Consider the following 18,404-nt stretch of genomic DNA (forward strand, 5'->3'; position numbering starts at 1 on the left):
TTATCAGAAGTGATGAAGGACTGTCCTTTACAAAAGGCAACTGAAAGATGGGACTTATTCTACAAATGGTTTGAGTCATCAGACATCGTTTGAAGAACATGCATTAAAATGAGAACTTAAATCTGGAAGGCAGAAAATAGTAAAATGGCAATATGTATAGGATGGATGTTAGTATGTCATTGTTTCTCCTCTTCCCCTTAACCTCAATCCCTTTTTCTTTCCTTCTACCCTTTGTAAAAAATAAATTATATATTAAAAAGAGACTGAAAGATGCCTAATCTAGTAGACATTTCAGCTTGGGCTGCACATAAAGTTGTGCATTTTTAAAAATATATTTGATTTTTTTGGAGAAAGAAAAGGAAGTGTAGAACAGGTTATAATTAATTAATACAAAAGTTATCACATACTGTAAGATGGAACGGCCACCTGTTTGGTTACAGGACATATTGGCCCTGAAAGAGATATTTAAGTATCTCTTGTTAAACAATAAAAAACTTATTTATTTTTTAAATGTAATTGCCTAAATAAATTAGTGCCTTAAAGAATCCACTTTGGTTACATAGAGTTAGTTGACAACTTTGGCCGAGAGGTCTTGTGCACAACTTTGGTGTGTCAACTTTGGCAGTTTCTTAAAAAATATCTAACCACAGTCACTGGTACCTTGGTAATAGCTTTGAAAAGTGTTCAGAAACTACCACTAGTGTTTTCACTAGAGCTACTTTTTCAGATCACATGTCTTGTCTGTGCCCTGCCAATTTGAGCTGTTCAATTTCCAAACTAATTTTTTAAAATGGTGGTCATTTTCAGTCTTTTGGGTTCAGAATGGCACTTCCTGTCTGGTAAACCAGATCATGTGTAGAGGCTTGAAAGGTGTGGGAAAGGGCCTTCTTTACAGCAACAGCTACACTCGGGACTCTGTGTCTAGGAAATTTAGATCAAAAACTTAAAAAATTTGATTGCTTAAATCTAGAGGCTTTGGGTTACAGCAGAAACGTTTGTTTCAATCACCAAACAAAGCTTGGGGACACAATGTTCATGGGTTTTTGTGAAACAGAAATACTCACAAAAGGGCAATGTGTTATATGTGATTAATGACCTAGAGTAATCTGGAAGGAACTTTGATAGAACTGTAGCAGATATGAACATCAAAGAAGCAAATCATCATAGGAACTCAAGAAGCTGCCTTATACTGAGGTGAACCATTGGTCTAGCTAGCCCAGTATTGTCAAGATAGACTGGCAGGCGGTTTCCAGCATTGTGGGCAGGATTTGTTACTAACCTCACATCAGTCTTCCCAGTATTTCCGTGCAGTCTCCTCTCCCAACTACTGACTACACCCAGTCTGGCTTACTTTATGAAATCTGGCGAGATTGGTAATGTTCAGAATGCTTTGTCAATCTAATGTGTTCTGCAAATTTGAATGATTTGTGCACAACCAAGCATTGTTGCATATTATGTTTGTGTGTTAATAAGGGTAAGCTACTTCTTGCAAATTAGTTATTTTACTTCATAATAAGTACATTGGAAGTGTTTACTTGATTTTTTTTCTTTTTGTTAATACTTTGTTTTTTGTTTGCAGAGATGGGTGTTATGCCAGAGATAGCTCAAGCTGTGGAAGAGATGGACTGGCTGTAAGTGTGATTATTTCTATTTGTACCTTTTCAGATGGATGAACAATGATTTTTTCACTAACAATAACACTACAGGTGACAATTTTGCTGCATTTCAATGGAAAGTGCTTACCAAAGTATTGGTTCCATGCTAGTGGTGGATGAATGTTGTCAGTCACCCAACATACAGGATTGGCCCGGGGCATGCTGTAATATGCATGTGCAATTCTGCTCTTAGTTCTCAAGAGAGAATTCTTGAAGTCAAAGCTCTGTGTAATTCCAGAGTGTGACCAGAAACCAGATTCCTCACTACCATCTTCTTTATTTCAGGAACCTAAAAAATGAAATCTTTGAATGTTAGAGGCTGATTATATTTTTCTTGTAGTCTCCCCACAGATATCCAAGCAGAGTCTATTCCATTGATTTTGGGAGGAGGCGATGTCCTAATGGTATGCATTACTCTTCTTTTGTCTCATCCAAAATGAACAGGGTTTTACTAGACAGATTTATTGTGCTTGGTATTATAGTATAAATTACATAATTTTATCTAAATATTTTCCTGCCCAGTATTAGGCAGATTTAGGTGGTCATGTGCCTCACATTGCCAGGACTCCTGTTGACGCAGCTCTGGGTGTGCAAAGTTAAGGAAGACATCAGCTGTGGCCTTTTATCTTTAATCAATTAAACGTTTCTTATTTCCCCCACCCCCATTAGAGATCCCTTTGGAGGGGGTGGGATAAGGTGGGAGCCTTTAAGGTCCCAAAAAAGTGAAGTCAGCAGCTGGCAGCAGGAATTTTCAGGCTTCAAAGGTTCTCTTCCCCTACATTGCAGTCCCCAAAGACTTCCTCGAGATCCCTGGGGAGCCTCAGAACCTAAAGGAAATGAGATAGGAACCTTTTAATTAAAAATCAAAATCTGTGGCTGATGATGCCATCAGTCTTGTATGTGTGGATCTGCATGAACAGGATTTTGGCTTTTGTATAGGATCACACTGATAAAATATTATAAACCACTTTGCAGTTGTTTTCTGTCTCATATTAAAAATTTGTGCCAATCTGTGGTACCAGTGTTACTTTGCACATTAGTAGATGTTCTGTTGTAGTTCTATGTAGAATTTAACTTAAAACTCACCAAGCTCTAAATTTATAGGAGTTATTTGAAGGAAGATATTGTGTCTTGTGTATGGAGATTGTTATAAAAACAATAAGAAAATCATTTTTGAAATTATTCTTTTCTCTTTTGTCTATGACAAATGGAGCATTTTTACTTGCATTTCTGTGCTAAAATGCTTGAACTACTGTTTGCTAGTTTTTTATGTTTTATCTTCTGACTCGTTCATACAGAAGAGACTGCACAGTTAATGCCTTTACAGTAGTGAATGCATTTGGATAGTTAATATATCAGTGCTCTACTATATCTTGAACGTTTTTCTAGCAATTAACAAATAGGCAACATAACTTTAATTTTTTAATTATATTTCTTTTCTACACAGGCAGCAGAGACTGGGAGTGGGAAAACTGGTGTAAGTGAAAACTGGTGTAATGCCATTGTTGCATATTAGAAAATTATTTTTCATACAGTTTGACTGTAAACATAACTGAAGACTAGAAGAATATTACTAGTTTAGAACTTGTAACTTTGTGCTGTATTTCAGGCATTCAGCATCCCAGTTATTCAGATTGTGTATGAAACTCTGAAGGACCAGCAGGAAGGGAAAAAAGGAAAAACAACTATAAAAACTGGTGGAGGAGGTAAACCTTTCTCTGTAGAGGTGTTAATATTAATATTCTGTACAAAATTATTACCTATACAAAATCTGAAACATAAACTGAAGTTTGCGTAAACTGCATAAAAGCAATATATAGTATATACGGTCAAGGCACCCAGTATCTATACTTTGAGAATTAAATCATGGAGGGGGGGCGGTATTTTACTTGGACTCTAAGGATGTGCATCAGGATTGTAATTACTTAATTTTTGGAGAGCATATAGTAGTGGAATGTATCAATAGCCCTGAATGAGGGGTCATGATCTGCAGGTTGAGTAAATAACTCACAGATGTGTATTGATTGATTTAAAAATTCATAAGCCACTTTGAATGGCAAATCTTCTCAGGCTGTGTATAAGAATTGTGTGTAGTATCATGTTTCCACATATCACCTAATTTCTTCTTTTAAAAACTTCCATAGGTTGGTTGCTTAGTATGTTAGGCCAATATGTTTTGGCTTCTGGTGCTAATCAACCTCCTAAACTTGTCAGCATGTGTTACTGCTTGTTGTTGCTTAGTCGTTAAGTCTTGTCTGACTCTTCGTGACCCTATGGACCAGAGCATACCAGGCCCTCTTGTCTTCCACTGCCTCCCGGAGTTTGGTCAAATTCATGTTGGTAGCTTCAATGACCCTGTCCAACCATCTCGTCCTCTGTCGTCCCTTCTCCTGTTGCCTTCACACTTTCCCAACATCAGGGTCTTTTCCAGGGAGTCTTCCGTTACTGCTAGTCAATAGTAAATCTTAGTCATGAATAGAACAGGTACTGTATTAGGTATTCCTCTGTGAAAATTCTGTTGAAGCTTGTGGAATTAATTTCCAGCTGGAATTATAGTACTGAAAAATTAGAGCCCTAATGTGTAAACTAGAAGTGACAACTTTGATGGATCTGGGCCCCAATTTCCTTGCCTTCCCCAATTTAAGGAAAGTCCTCCATTTAAACCAAACTCCCCCTCCCTTCTCTTTTTTTGGGGGGGGCTGTCTTTAACTGTGTTGTGGCAAATCGCCTCTGAAATCAACAGCATATCACTACAAGTCATTTAAAGGAAGGTCTTGCTTTGATATAAATGAGTGGCCCCATCTGGTGCAGATGCTGCCAGCCAGTGCTTGCTTTACAAAGGTTGGCAGTGTGTCCTAAGTGCCATGGCATAGGAAGGCTTTCAAGCTAGCAAACATTGTTTTGGGTGAAGGGATTTATCCAGGTTATGCCCCTACTGACAGGAACGGGGAAATGTTTGCCACTTACCCCTTGAGTTCTCTCAAGTCCTTGAAAAATTCAGCCTTTAGGATTTGAAAAAGCTGAATGGGTTGTATTTGTGAACAGTAATGGTTGGATCCAGCCCAGCATTTTAACATAATGTGGATGTTCAGGATGAGAAAGAATTTTGTTAGAGTTAAGAGTCCCAAATCCCTTTTAAAGAGTCGTGTGGAGAAGTATACCCTACTTTGACCATTCACATGAAAAACTTTTAGTGTCATTTTTATGAAGCAGGGAATCTTTATATGTGGAGAGTCACCCCATAATTTTAAATCTCCAAGTCGCAGGGGAAGGAAAATCTAAAGGGGGGGAGGCTTTTTTCTTCACAAAGTTGTTCTCTGTAGGAGCAGATTGAGAGAACACCCTAAAAAAGGGAAAAGGCCAACATACTCCCCATCCTTATAGGTTTAGCTCACACATTGTGTTCAGACAGAATCTTGAAATGGGATTTAAAAATGTGGTTGTTGGCATGTTTTAATGTTTGAAAAATACCCAGAAATATTTGAAATGTAAAAACTGGTCACATGCATCTTTGTAGCCATGTTAGCAATGCTTGAAGTGTTGTAAGAATACAGAATATTTCTGTTGCCAGTTGTCCATAATTGAACTGCACTGGAATTCTGTATCATTGTAACTGTAAATGATATTCACACTTTAGGTAAGAGAAATACAAAGTGTGTATATTTAGAATTATACAGCAAGTCTTACGTTGTACAAAGAATTTAAGATGTAGCATGTAAAACTAAACTAGCATATTCTGCATCAGACACACTGCTGTTTTTGAATGAATAGATACTTGATGTCTAGCTCTTCTCGAGTGAAAAGAGTCATATGACCGATTTCCATAGTCGGAAAATGTAATTGGACATCAGAGCTTTCTTTAAATTAGGGGTTTTGAATTTGTCAATGTGCTGGCAATTGAGTTCAAGCGTCAAATCGTCATTTGAATGAAGTTGTCATTTTGCGTATTAATTGGCCAATCAAATTTATAAAAAGCTACAGTGATCTCTGGTAGTAAAACAAGTATAACTGTTTTCCTTTACAACAGTGCTCAACAAATGGCAAATGAATCCATATGACAGAGGATCTGCATTTGGTAAGTGTTGTATCCAGTTCATTCAAGGGATCACCAAACAGCAGCTAGGTGATTGAGAATGTGAAAATCATAGTCAAACTGTGTCTAGTTCATCACTATAGCTGTTCTGGGCCTGAATGGGAGATTATCAGGACATCTCAAAGGAGGAGAAGTGGTATATAAATACAACCAACTTTATCCTGTTGAGGAAACTTGAGTACTTGTATTTGATTTTAAATTTCAGCAGTACATGTAAGTATAACAGAATGGAAGCTAGACATTTGTTTCCTTTATATAAGGAATATATAATATATAATATATATTATATATAATATATAAACAGCATATAAAAGGAAAGTTAAAAATCTCCAATATCCTGTTGCATAGTAGGAATGATGCCATCATCAATGGTAAATTGCCACTGATTGAAGACTGCTTGTTTTTGGTTATTTATTGAGTGGGTGCACACAACTTAGATGGAATGAGAATCCTTGTGCACACCTCAAAATCAGAAAAGGAAGTTTTTAATCAGTCACAGTATGCCATTGACGATATTATTCCTGTTGAAGTGTTGGCCCACCCAAAAGGATATTGGCCGGTAGCATAATATTTAATTGCTGATGACTAGAAATGTATAATCAAACATTTGATGTTTCGTTGCATTCTCTGCCGAAGGAACATGCATAACTATTTTAGGGAAACTTGCTATCATCTGTGAATGTTTTATTTTGTAGAAGTTATGTTCATGGATTTAATTCTTGTTTTCTTATTCTCCTTCCTGTTCAGCTATTGGATCAGATGGCCTTTGCTGCCAAAGCAGGGAAGTAAAAGAATGGCATGGCTGCCGATCCACTAGAGGCGTGACCAAAGGTTTGAAGAAACCACCATGTCTGCATGCTTATACAGTGGTTCCTCGCAAGACAATTTTAATTTGTTCCGCATAAATCACTGTCTTGCGAAACCCAATTCCCCATTGGAATGCACTGAAATCTATTTAATGTGTTCCAGTGGGGGGGAAATTGTCCATAGAAGAAAAACATCATCTTGCAAAACACAGTTTCCCATACAAATGCATTGAAATCTACTATATTGGGGAAAAGCAATCCCCTTGCCTGCACTACCTTTGGAAATTGAATGGGTGTCAGATGGCCTTCCCCCTCTTTCTCTCTCCAGCAGCAAAGAAAGAGGATGAAAAGAGTCAAGGGAGCCCCCTGACTCTTGATAAGGGTGACTCCTTTTGCCCTGATCCTTTACCACTGGGGAGAGAAAGAGGGAGAATGCAATACAAGACACCACCAGGACTTGCTGCCTTTGTAATTGGTCCTGATGAGAAAAAAAGGGATGAAAAGGATTCTAGAAAGACCAGGGAGAAAACAAATGCAATCCCCCATGAACACAAATTATGCAGTTGAGTTCCCCATGTTTGGGAAAATCGTAGGGATCAGCACACCTGAAGTGCAATGGATGAGCTTTACCCTGGCAAAGCCACTTTCATGACCATGGTATTTCCCCTGCAAGGTATGAGTTGGAGTGGCCCTTGCGCCTCCTACCGCCTTCTGTGCCCTGCCCCCCCAAGTCATGATGACCCCCTGGCTGCATCTCCCGCTCAGAACAGGGCTGCATGGCCCCAGTCCCACCAGAGGCCAAGAGAGCTCCTCAGTGTTTTGGGGTGCCCCACGGGACCCCATCAGGGGCTAGCTGTTCCTCCCACAATCCTTTAGTGCACAGGTATTGGCAGGACTGGGGCTGTGCAGCTCTGTACTGAGCAGGAGGTATATTCAGGGTCACCATGCCTTGGGGGGACAGGGCACAGAAGGGGGTAAGAGATGCAAGGGCCATTCTAACTCATACCTTGCAGTGGAAATACCATGGTCATGAAAGTGGTTTTTCTCGGGTAAGGTTCATCCATTGCATTTCCGGTGTGCTGATACCTGTGATTTCCCCAAATGTGGGGAACTCAACTGCATAATTTGTGTTAATTGGGGATTACATTTGTTATTTCCCTGGTGTTTTAAGAATCTCTTTATCCTTCGGTTTCTGGCTATTTTCACCATCCTGTATCATTTAAATTTGCAACTATAGTTCCATTGATGATGTTTTGCAAGATGGTTTTTTTCTCCCATTGGAACACATTAATTATATGAGACCTCCTCTTTTATCCCAAAAAAGTGGCGGAGAAAGTGTATGCTGTTGGCTTTCTAGGAGGCAGATGCTGGAAAGCCAGTAGCATATACTTTCTCCCCCTCTTTTTTTTTTGGATAAAAAAGTAGGTCTTATGTAGTTAATGTGTTTCAAGGGGGGGGGGAAGCTGTCTTGCAAAACATTGGTCTAAAAAAAAAAAACCCATCTTGCAAAGCATAGACCAAAATACTGTCTTGTGAAAATCCTCCATAGAAAACATCATCTTGCAAAGTGCCACAGCAATCACAAAAACCCATCGTCTTGTGGATTAATCATCCTGCAAGGCAATCGTCTTGCGAGGCACCACTGTAATGTTACTTAGCTTTTGAAATTGGAATGACTGGAGAAAATACTTTATTATCTGCTTTCAGAAGAATGTGTAGAAGTTTAAGCAAACAAGCCTTTTGCAGGATGACCAGTATCATTTGGGTTTTTTAATGTAAAGTCCTTGCTGGTTTATTAAAGCTGCAACAAGAGCCATTCTTGTCTTTCATCTCAGCCCAGCCCTTCTTCCTCAGCATTTCAATCCTCCACCCTTGTTGATAACTTAGTGCATACATCTAGGACTATGTTTACACCAAGGAAATTGTGTACACTTAAAGGAACAGAAAGGACAAACATGTAATAGATGAGGAGGGGAGGGGAATAAATGGGGGCATAGAAGATGACACCAATTTAGCTGGCCTTCCTCTTTTGAATGCTCCCTTTCATGGCCAGATCCATGAAGGCTTCTTTCCAGTGTGCAGTGTGATGGGGTACTTCCTTTTCTGTAGATCCTGATGCCAGCAGTATCACCACCTTGCTCAGTATCACTTTGACGTTAAAGTTATCTTCTTGTCTTGACCACAAGATATTCAGTCAGAAGCTAGTTGCAAATACACTTTCTTTAAATGTTTCAGGAAAATATTATTATGAAGTATCTTGTCATGACCAAGGATTATGCCGAATTGGGTGGTCTTCCATGCAGGCTTCATTAGATTTGGGTGAGTATTTATCTGCAAGTCTGAATTGAAATCCAGATGGTGGTCTAGTAGCCTTGAGAGCTCCTCAGGAACTACATAGCCTGACAGTGTAAGGGTAGAGGAGTTACATTGCCAACAGAAAGATGTCAATTTAAAATGTCACCTTCTGGCTTTTTTTCCTATGAAGCACACTAAACGCATCTTGAAGAAGCAACAACAATGCTTCCATGAAAGGTGCAAATGCCTTTTGGGATCTCACACGTTTTTAACCTAGGTCTGTATGGCTTCAGCGACATGCAGAGTGTTTACTTTTGTGTACTCATGACCCCAGACAGTTGTGGATCTATAATAAATGTGATGACATCACATCAGAATGTAACCAATCCAGTTCAACTACCTGGTGTCAAGTTAAACAAAACCTATATGCTGTCCCCACTCCTAATTGGGAAATGTGTTGCCAAGCCATATGCTGTGTCAAGCCATATTGCCTTGATTCTGTTCTTCATGGCTGGTGGTTGCAGGAGATGGATCCCTACGTGCACCTGACTGGATTAGGTGAAATATTGTAGGCCTGTTTTGTCAGGAATGTGTGGCTTCTCTCCCTTCTGATACCCAATTGTATGAAGGGGGGGCACTTTTTGTGAAGGGAAGAAAGGGCCATACAAAGAAATCCCCGGTTTCAGTTTAGCACTAATCAGCAGTACAGAGGAGAAGAACATATGCATACTCTTTTCTCAAGGTTTGAGAGCTGGAAACTTGGATACCTCCTAGGCAGTCCAGTATGTGGTTTAGTACAGTATAGTGTAACTGCCTCTGGGGCCCTAATCTATTTTGTTTGTCTCACGGACATTGGTAGTGGATAGTTGGAAGCAGTTGGATCCAGGTGTGTCTATAGACAAAAGGTTCCATTCTGTTAGTGGAGCAAAGGCTCCCTGCAAGATAAGAGGATGGAGCAGCCATTTGTCTTGGAGGGCAGAGGGAGCTGTTGAAGGGAACAGGGGCCATCAAAAGCAGTGGCCCCTCCCCCCATCATACAACTCAGAGTCTCTTGAGTGTCTGTCTGGATCCAACCCAATAAACTTGGTGAAATTTTCCTTGGCTCTAATAGTGTATGTTTTTGGCTTTCAGGCACGGACAAATTTGGCTTTGGCTATGGTGGAACTGGGAAGAAATCTCATAACAAGCAGTTTGACAGCTATGGGGAAGTACGTTCTTGGCTCTGGTTTTTCTATAACAAAGGACATTATATTCTTGTCAAGTATCATTTTCAAAGATCTGTTATAAAATCTCCCTTTTTAATATAGGAATTCACTATGCATGACACAATAGGATGCTATCTAGATATGGATAAAGGGCAAGTTGCATTTTCCAAAAACGGTAAGGATGCCTTCCTTTTTTTCTGTTAAGTAGAGAATTCAGTGTGCAAATAAAAGAAATATAAATTCAGCATACTTCTTTTTTTCATTCAGGAAAAGAACTTGGGCTTGCATTTGAAATCCCACCGCACCTCAAGAACCAAGCCCTCTTTGCAGCCTGTGTTCTAAAGGTAGATCTGCCTTTCTAATCAGCCAATTATATATGATTCTGCCTCTGCTGTGATTGTCACAACGGCCAAATCTCATTCACATTACCTCTGAAAGCCTGCTTAACATTCATACAAGAAAGCAGTATTCCAAAGTGAGGACTGGCACAGGCAACACCAGCTAATGCAAATAGTCAGATAGTGGAGCTATAAAACGAGCAAGGGAGGTCCCACAACGTAATTAAGTGTTTCTATTTAGCCTTCCAGATCCCACTGTTTTGTTCCTCTAGTTTTCCCTCAGCCACCTGTCTCCATTCTGTCACCACTGAGCATGCTAAATGACCATTGCCTTGTTCTGGAGCTTTTTTTCTTCATCTGGGCTTTCTAAAGGGTGGCACACTTCTGCCTAGGGGCATTTCAAATTGTGGTAGCTGAGTCCTCTTTTGTAAATATTGAAACCTAGCGGTTTGCAGGAGCTGCAGATCACCCTTCTTTAAAGCAGCAGGGCTACCACATACACAAGGGTGTACTCAGTATCCTTCTTGCAGAAAGATCTAGAAAAAACAACAGTTTGCAGTGGTCTGTTGCACACACAATATTTGTGGGAGAAAGAATTATAGTAAATCAGGATTAGAATTCAGCTTTCTTGCCTTGTTAAGCAAAAATGGGTCCCATCTGTATACCATTGCTTTCCCACTAAAATCCACTCCAGACGTGCCCCTGTCATGTAGCGCAAAGATGGATCCATCCTTCTCGTAGAAGCAGTGCCATCCTTGGGAGGTTACTCATAGATGCAACACAATCAAATAGCTAGCCCCTTTCTTCTGAATGATAGACTCATGCTGTATCATAAATTGCTTTAATACTCCCAGAAATTTTACAAGAGTTTATCATGTGAAGTGGTAGACCGGTGGGTACTTACAGGTGTATGTAGTCCCATGGAAGGAATCTGTATCATCCTTAGTTTTTTATTTTATTTTATTTTTTATTTTGCTTTGCTTCATGGACATGAATCAGAATCTGGGGGTAAAACCTTACCGATTCACTGAAAGCACATGATGTAATAAATTGTAGGGATGGTCTGGTTTCTATTGAGCAAATACTATTCAAGGCTGCAGTTACAATAAATGAAATAAAATCAAAACTAGGACAAGTCAGCTGGCTAATGAGTGCAGCAGTTCCAAAACATTTCATGGGCCATATGTCAGCCCACTGTTGTTTTTCAGTGCCGCCTAGTCACTTCTGACTAATAACAATCCTAGTAGAGTCTCCCAAGGTATGAGTGATATTTAGGGACTGGTTCTGCTCTACCCACCCATAGACAAACACATTAACACCATGAGTTTCCATCACTGAACAGGAATTTGAACTCAGTTGTCCTGAATCCTAGTCTGTTATTCTATCCACTATGCCACACTGGCCTATTGTCTTACTACTGACACAAAAAAATTATGTTTATTTGTACAAGAGCCTGTTGGCTATTTTTGTGCCATGTTTTTCTCATATGTATTCTTCTAGAACGCAGAATTAAAGTTCAATTTTGGTGAAGAAGACTTTAAGTTTCCCCCTAAAGACGGTTATGTTGCTCTTGCTAAAGCTCCTGAGGCCAGTGTTTTGAAATCCCAGCACGCAGGTATGTCAAAGGCACCCTCCAGTCTTGAAAGGGGTTTTGCATGACACCAAGTGAATAGATCAGTTTCAGTGTATCTGTTTTACTTGTGGCTAAGCTTGGACCCAGCCTACTGTTCTAGACCTTGCTGTCTCAATAAATAAATATGAAATGATTTCTTACCAACCAACTCATCACTACAGGACCTTTCAACATTTCCAATTTCAGGAGCTGCCCAGGTAGCACAAACAAAGAATCTGCCAAATGCTCCCAAAGCATTGATTGTGGAACCCTCAAGAGAGCTAGCTGAGCAGACCCTGAACAACGTGAAACAATTCAAAAAATATGTTGAGAATCCCAAACTAAGGTACATTAAAATCAATTGAAGGGAGAAATCAGCAGGTGGGGACTTGTAGATTTCAATAAGCTTTGCATTTTTCCATTTTAAAAATCATGCTATTTTTACTGAACTAAATAATACGAAGGGACCACACAGAGCTTAATTTGATGTTCTGCGTCTTTCAGGGAACTCCTAATTATTGGTGGTGTTGCTGCAAGAGAGCAACTGTCTGTATTAGAGCAAGGGGTAAGTCTAAATTGTTCTTGGTTTGCATTGCATATACGAGGAGCATTTTTTCTTAAACATGCAAATAAATTACATATAAGCCACCATTCCGTTGCATGGATGTCCCTGGCAGCATGTCTAGTTTTTAAAATGATAGAATTCCAGTCTGAAAATATATTTTAAAAAGAATTCAAAATGACATTATCAAAGTAGATAAGAAATCTGTAAGCCAGATTGATAAATATTTAATTGCTGATAGAGAACATACATTTTATTCATACTAATTCATACTAATGGAGAACATAATGTTTAAGTCATTAACCTGTGTGACGTCCTCCTTTCACGTCACAATGGTCACGTCACTCTCATTCACACTTATTTCACGCTGCCACCAACCACACTTACTGATCTGACTCATCAGACAATGGTATGGATTTCAAAATAAAAAGGATTGTTTATTGAGAAAACATAAATAATAGTAAATCACTGTGGAAACTAAATAAGGCAATCAATGTGATAAAGTATCCCACTCAATCACTCTCTCATTCAGACCTACTCTAGCACAGTACCTCATAACTTGAATAAACAGGCCCTAACACTCTATCTCATCCCAACCTCCCAAATCTCCCCAATCTGCTCTCACCACCTTCACTCCCCCCTTATATACATTAACTCCACCCACTGAAGTCCCACCTCCTGTCCTGCCATAGGCAGATAAACTCCAGCCATAGCAGTGACAGGCAGGTGACATCATCACAGCCGTCACATACCTCCCCCCTTATAAAGTTGTTTTGCGATGAAAAGCTAAAGTGCTTTTCATTCCAAAACAACTGCACATGAAATATAGGAATACATACCCCCATATAACCATAATATAACCACATAACATTTTTAAGCAAGAACATATCTTCTTTAAATATACTTACTTTCCAAATACCCATCTGCAAAATTATACACATAGGTAATACAGTCACAGTATCAATTTGCAACTTTTTACACTTAGTTAAATTTTTTTTTTTAAGAGTCCATGTTTACTCATCTGTCGTCTTTAGGTCTTCGGGATAAGGCATCAGTAACACAGTTCATTGTCCATTTGACAACCTTACCCTCTAAGTCATAGTCCTTCAAAATGCGAGCCCACCTCATTAGTTCACAGTTCTGGGCTTTCATAGTCTTTGGCCATATAAAAGGTGAATAGTCCACGCCCCAAATGAAGTGTCTTTTCCAGATGTAGGCCCTCACTCTCTGGATCACGTAAACGATGGCCTAACACTCTTTTCCAATGGTCGACACGTGCTTTTCTCTCTTTTGAAGTTTCTGGATCAGGTAGGACACAGAATGCTGGTCTCCGTTGTCATCACACTGGTACAGCACGGCTCCTACCCCGGCCTTCGAAGTATCGATGTGGACGATGAATTCTTTATTTAAGTCTGGAGCATGCAACACAGGACGGTTGGTTGATGCTTCTTTTAGCTTTCCAAAAGCCACCTTGCAGTCATAGGACCATGGAACGAGGTCCTTGCTCCTTCATCAGCTCTGCATCAATCTGATGTAACATTCCTTTGGCTACATTAGGTTTGGTGTAGAAAACCTGCTGATACTTATTAACTAATGTTAAATCACTCTGCTGTTCTATGAATAGAGCAGGGCTGATCTGCACCTCCTCTGAGATGAACTTTTGCTGACCCCTCCCTTTCCAGAAAGGTAACTCATGTTCTCTTTTATCAGCTGCTTTCATTTCAAACAGCACAATTTTTTCTTCACTATAAGAAGGCTTAAGGGCATTCACATGAACAACCCTTTTGTCTAGTTGTTCAACTCCCTTAAGAATGTCATTGAGGTTACTCATTTCATGAACAACTCCATATGGACTGTTCCAGTTCAGTTGTAACTTGTTCCCCTTGATGGGCCTCACCAGAAAGACCTCATCTCTAGGAATAAACTGAAGTTCCCTAGCCCTTTTGTCATACCACAGTTTCTGTTTGACTTTTTGTGGTTTTAGATTCTCATCAGCCAAATCTAGATTTCTTTCGAGGTTGATTACCACAGAGTCTGCACATGTGATCACATTTTGGGGGTCTTCTTTAACAATCTGATCCCAATTTTGCTTAATTAGATCAAGCGGACCCCTCACATGTCTCCCAAATAATAGCTCAAAAGGGCTGAAACCAGCACTCTCTTGTGGGACTGATCTGTAGGCATATAAAAGTAACTGGGTTTTGGTCCCAGTTCTTATGGTTCTCAGCTAAATAGGCTTTGATCATCCTCATGAGGGTCACATTGAATCTCTCTGCCAACCCATCACTTTCCGGATGATAGGGAGAATTCTCTAATTGTTTTACTCCACAAATCTGCCACAATCTCTTCATAAGTTTGGAAGTAACTGATGTTTTTATAAGGTCTGCTTCAATACTTTTAACAGGTGTAGAGATTTCTGGTAAAGGGCACATCTTAACCTCAGTCTGGTCACTGTTATAACTCTGTTTCTGGCACATATCAACTTTCTGACAGAAATTTCTAACCTGTTTTTCTATTTCAGGCCAATGAAACTTCTGGGTTATTCTCTGGTTGGTTTCAATTATACCCAAATGTGCATTAACTAAGACAGAATGTCCCTTTTCCAAAATTATTGAATCATATTTATCTGGTACCATTAACTGGCTTCTAATCTCAAGTTCCCCTTTTGAAATATTTATCTGTTTTTCTCTGTATAGCAACCCTTGTTTAGGGGATAATCCTTTGCCAGCCACTTTTCCAAAACAGCCTTTTAAAATAGGATCTGTTAGCTGCTCTTGGACAAAATTATTTTCCTGAGGTATTTCCAGAGAAATTGCCTCAGCTTGGGGTAGATTTCTAACTTCCTCTTGAGAATCAGTAATCTTTCCTGCTGCCTCATTTTGTTCTGGTAGTGATTGTGTAATCACAAAGGCACTCTTGACATGTTTTGAGAGATCAGTGCCTATAAGAACTGATGCAGCAGCAATGGGAATATTTTCATCATAACTTGAGATCTTCCCTCTAAATGTATCAATTTTAGAGAGCTTAGCTGCCTCTGCTTTCGTTTCTATGGCTACAGAGCTACCTCTAGAGGGAGTCATCTGACTGTTCTGTATGCAATATACAGACTTGGTCTCTTTTAAATTCACTTTCTGAGGAGAAATTTCTTTATTTTGTTTTGTATTAAAACACTGGGAAGCAATGTGTCCCCTCCCCTGACAAGCGAAGCAAATTTTCTCTCCCCATGAGCTTTTGCCAGCAAATGTTTCTGATTTTTCTTTTCCCTCCAAAACCTGGCTCTTGGCCTGGCTCTGTCCTGAAGGCTTTTCAACAAAATGGCCGCCCACTTTCTGCTGGCTCTGAACTAGCCCTTTGGAATACTTAGGGTAGTCTTCCCATGTTTCCCTCATGTTTTCTTCAGAATAATTCAGGTTTTGAAGTTGTGCCTTAACCTGTGTGCCTTCTTTTGGTTTCGGAATAGTTTGTGGCTTTATCTTTCTTTCACACTCATAAACCTCATCCACTTCCACTTTGGATTGTAAATCTTTTCCCTCAGAAAACTCATCTATGCCGTATGCATCCTTAAAAACTTGCCTTAATAGAGTAAACCCAGACCTCTGTTTCTCTTTCAGTTGTTCAATATATCTATTTTCCATTTGCTTAAATATATTGTCAATATTTTTCATCTCTTCCATATACCTATCCCAGTCATCATCCCTATTGGATTTTTCCTCACTATTTATTTTCATTTGGCAAGTGGTGCAGCTTTGACAAAATTCTTTTATTTCTTTTCCCATTTTTGGCCAGTAGTACTTCTGGGATATTTTCTGCTTAGTCTTTGCCATCCCTAAATGTCCCGATAGGGTGTCTGTGTGACATTTTTCCATTACTTTCTTTCTATATTTAGAAGGAACTACAAGCAATTTTTCCTTCTTGGAGTTTATTAAGATCTCCCTACATAAAAGGCCTTCTTCTTCACAATAATATCTCTCACGGTTCTCAGGGGTTACTGGACAATTGCTAACCATCTTAAAGCACTGCTGCAAGGTTGGATCTATTTGTTGATCCCATTTGCTAAACTCAATAGAGTCCTTCCCCTTTGAGTTCTCCATTTCTATTTCTATTTGTTTCATTCTGTATATATGTTCACCATTTAACTTATCTCCAGAACTTTCAGACATCTCTGGAGATTTTGGCTCACTTTCAGCCATTTTACTGCGCGTTAAAGGCATGTTACTTGCACAAAAGGCTCCTTACTATTTCCAAGCCTCTGTGTAAAACACTATTTTCCTTTCCTGTGCTAAGGTCTGATATTTATTAGCAGTGTACACCAGCTGATCTGGCTAGGCCTGTAACTGTAACTACGCTCCACTGGCGTGTCCTTCTACCCTTTTCCCTGGGCCTCTTGCCCACTAAGGATACTTAGCTTATATTACTGCCTTTGGCTGACTCCAATTTCACCACAGCTCTACCCTCTCTCAGGTGCTGTTTACCATGGAGATCCCTCAGCTTTGCTGCTCTTGGTCTGTCCCCTCAGAGTTCACCTAACTCAGGACACTCTGACCAAGTCACCACAGCTTTCGCTTTTTGGGCCACTCTCCCTCACAAAATGGACACCACAGAGCTCATATATCAGTTCTTCCACTCTGAAGCTTAAGCGCCTCTCCACTAAATTTGCTCCCCTTGAGTCAAATTCTAGAGAGTTACCACGCTTTACACTTCAGGTGACCCTAACTGAAATCCTTTTGCTCTGGTCCCTTTAGCCAAGGCTTTACTGGACAAGTCGCATCCCACACGCTGGACAACAGTTTTATTGTGACGTCCTCCTTTCACGTCACAATGGTCACGTCACTCTCATTCACATTTATTTCACGCTGCCACCAACCACACTTACTGATCTGACTCATCAGACAATGGTATGGATTTCAAAATAAAAAGGATTGTTTATTGAGAAAACATAAATAATAGTAAATCACTGTGGAAACTAAATAAGGCAATCAATGTGATAAAGTATCCCACTCAATCACTCTCATTCAGACCTACTCTAGCACAGTACCTCATAACTTGAATAAACAGGCCCTAACACTCTATCTCATCCCAACCTCCCAAATCTCCCCAATCTGCTCTCACCACCTTCACTCCCCCCTTATATACATTAACTCCACCCACTGAAGTCCCACCTCCTGTCCTGCCATAGGCAGATAAACTCCAGCCATAGCAGTGACAGGCAGGTGACATCATCACAGCCGTCACAACTTGTGCTTGATAGGTCATATGGTTTGTACATGTTCGCAATTGACATACATTAAATAAGGTTTATAAAGTGCTATGTATCGTGAATGGCTCTGTTGCGTATTTACAGAACTTACAACGTTAATCTTTTATTTTCATTAAGTGCATATTGGATCCACCATCTCCAGACTAAAGATGTTGGAAAGACTCTCTCTTACAACCATATATGAAAATATGTGGGTGCTTCCATTTTATTTCGGGAAACATAATGTAATTACTGTACATTTTACAGGTAGATATTGTTGTGGGAACTCCTGGAAGACTGGATGACCTTGTATCAACTGGAAAATTGACTTTATCTCAAGTCAGGTTCCTGGTTCTCGATGAAGCTGTAAGTGTAAAGAATTTTTTCGGTAACATATTAAGAAAAAAAATACTCATGTCACTACTGTGGAGCATTCTTTAGATTATGCCACCTTCCTGATATGCTGACAAAGAAATCCACAATCAGATAATTCCTTATCTTCAGATAGGAGGCAGTGAGCAGTTGTTTGAAAATCTGGCCACTAGGTATTTTGGCTAGATTCTGTTTCATGGAAAAAACCTGTGTCTCACTTTAGAAGGTGG

At 39.6% G+C, this 18,404-nt stretch overlaps 1 protein-coding gene and 2 non-coding genes across 3 annotated transcripts in view; 2 read left to right on the forward strand and 1 right to left on the reverse strand.

Annotated features, from left to right (window-relative positions):
• DDX1 (DEAD-box helicase 1) overlaps positions 1-18,404 on the forward strand; it is a 31,924-nt gene that overhangs the window by 1,472 nt on the left and 12,048 nt on the right. The window contains exons 2-15 of the mRNA XM_020784280.3: positions 1,580-1,631; positions 1,996-2,059; positions 3,103-3,132; positions 3,265-3,361; positions 5,683-5,730; positions 6,496-6,579; positions 8,790-8,873; positions 9,981-10,057; positions 10,157-10,229; positions 10,322-10,398; positions 11,893-12,007; positions 12,212-12,350; positions 12,509-12,569; positions 18,070-18,168. Coding sequence (XP_020639939.3) covers positions 1,580-1,631; positions 1,996-2,059; positions 3,103-3,132; positions 3,265-3,361; positions 5,683-5,730; positions 6,496-6,579; positions 8,790-8,873; positions 9,981-10,057; positions 10,157-10,229; positions 10,322-10,398; positions 11,893-12,007; positions 12,212-12,350; positions 12,509-12,569; positions 18,070-18,168 — 1,100 coding nt within the window. The remainder of the gene's footprint in view (positions 1-1,579; positions 1,632-1,995; positions 2,060-3,102; positions 3,133-3,264; positions 3,362-5,682; positions 5,731-6,495; positions 6,580-8,789; positions 8,874-9,980; positions 10,058-10,156; positions 10,230-10,321; positions 10,399-11,892; positions 12,008-12,211; positions 12,351-12,508; positions 12,570-18,069; positions 18,169-18,404) is intronic.
• Positions 7,074-7,235, reverse strand: LOC140703335 (U1 spliceosomal RNA). Its single transcript, XR_012082772.2, has one exon. It is a non-coding gene; the product is annotated as a U1 spliceosomal RNA (small nuclear RNA).
• LOC140703346 (U1 spliceosomal RNA) lies at positions 7,553-7,716 on the forward strand. Its single transcript, XR_012082781.2, has one exon. It is a non-coding gene; the product is annotated as a U1 spliceosomal RNA (small nuclear RNA).

Source organism: Pogona vitticeps, chromosome 1 (assembly GCF_051106095.1).
Source record: "Pogona vitticeps strain Pit_001003342236 chromosome 1, PviZW2.1, whole genome shotgun sequence".
NCBI classification, from domain to species: Eukaryota; Metazoa; Chordata; class Lepidosauria; order Squamata; family Agamidae; genus Pogona; species Pogona vitticeps.